The sequence below is a fragment of the Candoia aspera genome, chromosome 3 (genome assembly GCF_035149785.1).
Source record: "Candoia aspera isolate rCanAsp1 chromosome 3, rCanAsp1.hap2, whole genome shotgun sequence".
Lineage (NCBI taxonomy): Eukaryota > Metazoa > Chordata > Lepidosauria > Squamata > Boidae > Candoia > Candoia aspera.
The window spans coordinates 169,623,307-169,631,678 of record NC_086155.1 but is presented as its reverse complement, the minus strand read 5'-3'; the positions used below and the strand labels follow the sequence as shown (position 1 = coordinate 169,631,678).

General features: G+C 36.0%; 1 protein-coding gene across 1 annotated transcript; it reads right to left on the bottom strand.

The window, feature by feature from the left end:
* Positions 1-1,156: 1,156 nt before the first annotated feature.
* Positions 1,157-2,155, bottom strand: NPBWR1 (neuropeptides B and W receptor 1). The gene has a single exon (XM_063300235.1). It carries the CDS (start codon positions 2,153-2,155, stop codon positions 1,157-1,159), a length of 999 nt encoding a protein of 332 aa, XP_063156305.1.
* Positions 2,156-8,372: the final 6,217 nt, after the last annotated feature.

Here is an 8,372-nt window from a genome sequence, read left to right as displayed (position 1 = left end):
AAATTATAACAAAGTAATAGAGAGATTCACAGAATGTCAATATCTAATAAAAAACCCATTCCCCAGAGGTTTGTTTCAACTCAGTTATAAACAATTTCTGCAATAATAATAAATAGCAACAACAAAAGAATGGGTCCAAAGTATAATTCACTCACGTGAATTTTGTAGATGGGGCAGAAAAGGAAGAAACGTCCTTTGAGAAATGTCTCCTTCCATTGAATGAGCAGGGGCTATGAAGCCAGGACAGCCCTAGGCCTAATTCCAAGAGCCCCTTGCAATCATTAGTTTAGACTTCAGGGCATGGAAATTTGCTTTTTCCCAGTACGGAAGGGAGGGAGGGAGGGAAGGATCAGTCCTCCCCACTTTTGCTGCATAAGCTCTCCATGTATCTTGCTTATTATTATTATTATTATTATTCAAATTTTGCTACCGCCCATCTCCCCCAAAAGGGGGACTCTGGGCAGTTTACAATAAAATCAATAAAATCAAGACTATAATAATAACAATCAACATCTATAAAAACAATTACAGATATAAAATGCAATAAATAAGTATAAAAGAGGTTAAAAATTCTGATCAGGTGGGAAAATAAAATATGCATTTTACTCTCTAATACAATATAATGGTGGAAGATAATGTATCCTCACTCTCTCTTGTGCTCTCTCGCTCTCTCTCTCTGTGGGTGTGTTTACATACATATGTTTTTGCATATCTATATTGAAAATACAAAAGTAGCATAATCTGAATTCATCACTGAGCAACAACACTCTGCATATCTTTATTGATTTTATAAAACTCCAGACAGTATCAGTATCAATACTTCCATTTTCAGTTAAAGATCTCATTATGATCTGCTACTGCTTTTCTCAAAATCAAACATTCCAAGGAGTTATGATACATACCAAAGAAGAGGTAATCCACAATGAATAGCTGCAATGCAAAAAGCAGGAAAAAAAAGAAGTTCCCTAAAGTTGTACTGTAATTTGACAGGCTTCAAGAATGCTGTGGCATTACTTGAAGAAGAGGACCAATCCATTTCTATCTTATGAGTTTACACCATAGCGTGCTCAGAGTTCCCTCTGTCCATTGCTGCTTGCCAAAGCTTCTTCATGAAGGCATCCCCTCTTCTTAAGGAAGCTGTAAAGGAGCTGGGATTTCATGAGGCAGTCCCACATTCCACCAGTTTTCGGAAACTCTTTCGGAAAGTATCATCCAAAAAGGCATAAAGAAATGGGTTGAGGCAACTGTTAGCATAACTCAACGTGGTGATGAAATAGGAGATTCCAATAACTAGAGGAGTTTGTGGGATGTCAGTAGTGAGAGCTACCACTGTGCTGAGGTGATAGGGGGTCCAACAGAACAGGCAGACTCCCAGGATGATCAATACCATTATCATCACTTTCTTTTTTGCTTTGTCCAAGGCTTTAGCGTTGCTATGGAGGCGCATATGCCTTAGCTTGTAGAGCATGGTGCTGTACAGGATGCAAATGGTGGATACCGGGATGGCAAAACCCAAGATCAGGGTGTAGAGGCGGCTCACTTTCCACCAGAAGCTTTCTGGGTTAGGAAAAACAAAGACACATTGGGATCGTCCCTCTTCAGTATGTATCTTAGCAAAAACACTGAACGGTAAGATAATGATGGTGACAAAAACCCAAACAGACAAACTCACTGTTTTGGCAGCCCTGTAGGTTCGATACGTCATTTTCTTTGATTTGATAGTGGCAACCACCACCAGGTATCGATCAATGCTCATGACTGTTAGAAAATAAATACTTGAAAAAGTGTTGTATTGATCAATGGAGATAATCAGCTTACACATGAATTCACCAAAGGGCCACTGAAGCAGCAGGTAGTCAGCTATATTGATAGGAAGCACCAAAGTAAAAAGCTCATCGGCAATTGCCAAATTTAGGATGAAAATATTAGTGACTGTCTTCATTTTGGGTGCTTTCAGGATAACATAAATGACTGCAGAATTTCCGGTAAGCCCCACAGCACAGATCATAGAGTAGATGATAGGTACAGCGATATAGAACTTGGGGATCAGTTGAGGGGTTGATGTATTGTGTGTGTGGTGTCCAGTCCTATAGAAAGTCTCATCTACACCAGTGCAGGAAGCATTGAGCTCAGGTTGCAAGGGCAAATTATTCATGTCTAGACTAACACTAATCCGTTTCTTCTGAGAGATGCAGCTTAGTTCAGGTATACCTAGTTGGTACAGATCTTTTATAAATTCTCGCAGATGAGAACAGTCCGTTTGTAATTCACAGGAGTGGAGATATGTGTCACAGCCTTCATTCTTACAGTTTCTTGAATAAGCTAATTTTCATGTAAGTGACCTTTCCTAGCCCATTCTTTTTTACTGATAATATAGTCCTTCAGTCAAAGAGTTCTTCCCTTGTGCTTTTTTTTTCTTTATACTTTGGACCCCTTCGTTCACCTAAAGAAAATAATATTTACATTTAAATCAGCAAGTTTCAAATGTCTCTGTGGATGAAATGACATTGTCATGGAATGTATGACAGAATTATAATTAAGCACATAATTCCTTTCTTTTTTCTGTTTTATTAATTCTGTTTTCTTGTATTGCACAGAGGTTAGATTCTATACACATCCCTGCTTGTGCAAGATAATGAGACTATATTAAAAGCATGTTCAGGTGAATGAAACATTCTAACTCAAACTCTCTTCCACCTACATACATTGCTGATCATACCATATTCACCCACAGACATTCACTTTCAGAACGTTTATCACTATGGCACAATTTCTTAGTTAATATTTAGAACCTTTTCAAATCCCTTACCTTGTTTACTAAGGATCTATCATCTGTTTGTGCAGCATTTTGCATTCTCTTTGCTTCACATCGAGCCAAGACTCCTGAATGAAGTGCTGGGATGCTGAAGTGCTGGGCAGCAGCTGCATCTCTGAACAGTTGCTGCCGGCTCAGGTGACTGCCTCATCTGAATCCCCTTCTCACGCTTTGGGCTGGGAAATGTAGCACAGGTGATGCTTCAGCATTGTTTCTCTGTAATTCCAAATATCTGCATAAAGCAGTAGCTAGAAGAGGTTTTATGTCCTGTTCTATTTCTTTACTCTGTATCCTGTCTGAAACCAGATAGGTTTGCTGTTGTTCATCTAATATTAATCTATGGGAGAGGGTATACACTTTTGCCTGGTATGAATATTAATCTCCTTAGATGACTCAGAGTTCAATTTTCTTTGAAAGGAAACAAGATAATACTTTCTAGCTGTTCTCTTCACTCTATTTATAGTTTTCTACATCTACATCATTTCCTTCTCACCAAATTAACTATTTTAAATTGAAATATTTTATCTCAAGCATTAGCTGCTTTAAAAAACACTTTAATTTGATATTCAGCTATATTTCTCACTTTTCTATACCAATCTACATAATTATAGAAATCCAATTTGCAACACTCTCATTTTAGGTAAGGAATTCAGCCACTTATTACTTCTAACAATATTCACATTACACTTTCTGTACTTGAAAGCCATTGCTAGCTAAAGGAATATCAGCACATCATTAAAACACACAAGCACACATCCTTACACTGCCCCACATACCTGTAAAATCTCATTAATACCAAAGAAATAACTTCTGTTTTCTCTAAAGCTGTTAAGTAAAATGTTGAATCGATGGTACCAGTTCTAACATGAAGAATGCTTTCTCAATCCATGACTTGTAGAAAAACAAAAGGCTGCAAAGTTGTTTTACATACAGAACAGAAGTAATTAATGTGTTGTTTATATGGTCCATAATGAGATAATTTTTAAAATTTAAAAAGTGCTAGATAGTTATCATTAATAACACACTTGCTTGGAAAATTGACTAGAAGGTTGTCAATATTTTTCAACGTTTAGACATTTACACAATAGTTTTCAAGGTGCTACCTGCAGATGTGATTTCTAGGAGCTTTTTCACTGTGTTGATACACACAGGATGAGGACCTTTCCAGGTAACACTATGGAGAAGTGACAAGGAGATGTTTCTTCTGTTGAAGGCCCTTGCTTCCATTGGGTACTGCTATATACTCAGTAGCATTGCTGCAGTTAATAGTGAAAAAAAATAGTCTTTTTTAGTTTCATTCTCAGCCTAAATCTAACAAAATAATGATCTGTCACTGGAGGGTCACTATATATAATAGTGAACTCAATTGTATAGACCAAAAGATTACTATCAATTTAAGAAGACATGAGGAAGACCCAAGACTTTTAAGAAGTTAAAAACTCAACTCAACTCTTAAAGGGAAAAGAAGGGAAGGAAAACTTAAAAGAGTAGCCCAAGTGCTGGCTGGCTAGAAAACTGAACTAGAGAATTGCATGCTGAGCCATTTCACTGTAAATCCCACTCATTACAATCTGAATACAAACTGCCTGTCTCACTGTATTGTTTATCCAAGAGAGAATGTGATAAAAACTCTAAAATATATTCAGGGTCATTCACTTGCTGTTTGAATACATGGCTTTTAAAGTAAAATTACAAATGTAGTAGGCCAAATCCAAATGCAAATCTTCTTCTTTGCATTCCAAATCCACATTGTCTTCTCTTATGTAGCTATTAGCATAGGAAAAAAAAAATCTCATTGAAGTGTAAAGAACCTTTGTCCAGTGCAAAAGGCAGGTATGAAATAGTTGTGTTTTCAATTTGGACAATAATGGGGCTTAAAGGCCAGTTGGAATCAACTGCTTTCATTTTACATTACAAAACTACTAGTTGTATAAATGGAGTCTCATCTACTGTGTTCCTGGAACATTAGCAAGCAAAGGGTTGGAACATCAGTTTTATATTCAATAGTGACAATTGGATTTGAATAAAACATATATACTGTGTATCAAATAGAAAATTAGAAGTGAGCCATATATAAAATCATTTCAGATGATATTTGCCACAATTCTATGAGATTTGCCAATGCAAGAAACTCATTTAAGTGACCTTCAGGATAAAATCTGAATCCAGCTGTCTACTACATCACATTAACTCTTGCTGCTTTAAATATGCACATTGTTTTGAATTTACAAGCTGAAACCATTATTATTTGTACAAAGCCACAAAGAAATAAGGAAAAATATAATAAAATTTAAGTAGGAATCAACTGATTTAGAGAGCATATTTACAATGTAAAATTTTCTTTCCAGCAAGTTTCTTTAGCTTGCCTGAAGTTTTTAAATTGTCAGCTATATACTGTACTATTGAATAATTAGAACACAGTGAAATGTTTAACCCTGACTTCTTGTAGGAATAGTGTATAGTTAGGATTAAAGCATGTAATTATGTAAATGTCATTAAAGTTGCTTAAAAGCTTGGTCATTATAAACATAAGTGTTCTTTTCTTGTGGAAACTAGTATAATGTACCAGAATGAGGCTGTGACTTTTTGTTAGCTTTTTCATTTTATTTTCTTTTTGTGGCAGATGGTTAATACAAATTACATTATACAATATACTGTGAATTAATTGATATTCATTTGATTAAAGGTCTTGTTGCCCCCCATGACTTATTTCTCCTTCTAACTATGTTCTTCCCTGCCCCAACAGCAATAAATGGAAAAGGTTCTCAGGCTGAAGTCCTCTGCACACTAGATTTTTATTCTGATTAAAGTTACAGGTAATTGGATTGGACGTTTACTGACTTATAGTTAGATATCTGAATTAGAGATGAACAAGAACCAGCCCATCCATTATGTTCATTAGAGGAAAAGCTGCTGGGAATCCCACATTTCTGTGAGATAAAGTGGGAAAAGCCAGGAAACATCTGTTAGGGATCTGATATTATGGAATGTTGCCCCTTCGAATGTTAGGCTTGTTCCAATGTGACAGCCTTCCCCAAATAATTAGGAGCCAAACTGTTTTAGAAAGTCTTTAGTGATTGAAGATTGTCTTGTTGGTATATTTTATCATGAGCCTGTGGTTGTACTGTGCTATTATTGTGAGACTGGTACAGTGATGATGATTGTTAATTATTATTACCAATAAATAATTGGCTGGTTTGGTTAGTTATGTTGCTGTTCTTGATATTTTTCATTTAGAGGTGACTATGGACATTTCATTTGTTATGTTGCACCATGGACATTTTAATCCTTACTGTAAGTTGCCATGAGCCTGTGCAGAGTTGGCAATATATAAATTTAATATATGAATCAATCAGTGCCAGCATTAATTCCACTTGGAGGAAAAGTGATCATTCTGATCTCACCTGAATGAAGGATAAATGCTGAACACAAAATCCAGCTAGTATTCATTTCCTTTTTCTCCCAAATTGCTCAGCTGAATGGGGCAGAGTTGCACTTACTTTTAAAATGCATAACATAGTTGCATTTACAAACTTCATAAACTTTCAGAATTGATGGGTCAGAGCTCCTTCACAAAAAAAAATCTCCTTCCCATCTTTTCATTTTTAAGAGGCCTGTGTGACTAAATTAAAAAAAGAAAAGAAATAAACCAGAAAACGATGGACCAGAAAATTGATTTGCCAAAGCAAGCAGTAAAAGGCAGTGGATGTTTGATGATTTTCACATCCCTACTCTCAGCAAGGTTTGGTATCATTTAGAAGGCATATTTCCCTTGAAGTCAACTTGGTATGAATAATTAAGCATGAGTTTGCACTATATTTGTATTCATCACTGAAATTATCTTTGAAGCACTACAATGCATCAGATGGCTCTAAGCAACAATTCCTGTAATGTATCAGAAAATATTTCATAGTCACAAATTCCATGATAATGACAACTAAGAATGGTATGGCATAAATTACATACAGCAGCGTTTCTCAACCTTGGCAACTTGAAGATGTGTGGACTTCAACTCCCAGAATTGGCTGGGGAATTCTGGGAGTTGAAGTCCACACATCTTAAAGTTGCCAGGGTTGAGAAACACTGACATACAGGCTGCTGTCATTGTTTTTATATATTCATAATTTATCGTAATTAAAAAAACGATAGTTTAGTAAAATATATTTAAGAAAACAACAACGCTAAAACTTCAGGAAGAGTTTGAAGTATTGCAGAAGGAACTCCTCTATAATTACAGACTAAATCAGAATCAGAGGACAATAAAAACTTCAAACAGATGACAACCGAGGCAGAATCGTATATGGCTCTGAGCACTGTTAAGTTAAATTTACATGCAGGAATCATATCGTTATGTGATTATAATTTACAAAGAGTTGTGGGAGAAGAAGAAACTCACCCATGAATTACATCATCAATCTTTACTTGTGGCTTTTGCGGACCCTTTAAGAATCCTCTTGAAAATACCAGCATTTGTGAAAATCAATACTCTTGCTGTAGAAGATAGCAGGCCATTCTGAAACTTGTCCAAGCAATTATAAGATAAAATTCTCCTTTGGACAGCAAAAATAAAAAAGGCCCACACCAATCTAGACAGTTTGTAACTAGAACAGTTCAGGTTTCCTTTAACTGGGAACAACAACAACAAAATCTATGTACAGTTTGATATCAAGTTTCCCTGTAGCTACAGAAGAGAAACAGACTTTGCTTTCTCACATGTCTCTCATTATCATCTCACACTCATTAAAAATTCCAAAAATTGTGATGACGTTGGTTCTCAGGTAGAGTTAACTGATATCTGAACAGGCAACGGAGGACACAGACAGTTGGAAAGGAGAAATGCTGTTCCACTCAAATTTTAAAAAAAGATTTATGAAAACAAAATAATGTTAATCAATAGAACTTGATGTAATAATTGACTGAGTCCAAAGAAAAAGCAGAATCAAAATGGTTCAATTATATGTTGAAGATTCCCAGTGTACTAAGCCATGCCTGCTGTTCCTATCCTACCTTTATATGTGAAAAACTCCCATGGAAATTAGTAGGCTTATTTTTTATTAGATATGTTTGATGGTGTCAGACAAGCCCAAAGTGGACATATAGGGTGGGCTATTATACATGGTGCTGTGTATATCATTTCTACAAATGACCTGTTTTATGTTTTATTTAGTAGATAATAGATATAAGGTGGAAGAAGCACTTAGGGCTTATCAATAATTTTAAAGTTCTACATCAGTTTTCTCTAGAGCTGCTAACTCCAGAAGTACAGGTAGTCCTCGACTTCCAACCATTCGTTTAGCGACCATTCAAAGTTATGACTGCACTGAAAAAAGTGACTTACAACTGGTCCTCGCACTTACAACCATCACGAGATCAAAATTCAGGAGCTTGGCAACCGGCATGTATTTACGATGGTTGCAGTGTCCCAGGGTCATGTGAATGCCATTTGCAACCTTCCCAGCCAGCTTCTGACAAGCAAAATCAATGGGGAACTGTGTGATTCATTTAACATCTATGGTGATTCGCTTAACAACTACTGCAAAAAATGTTATAAAATTGG

Coding starts and splice junctions, on each gene's coding strand:
- NPBWR1 (XM_063300235.1), bottom strand. CDS start 2,155: ATGAATAATTTGCCCTTGCAACCTGAGCTCAATGCTTCCTGCACTGGT.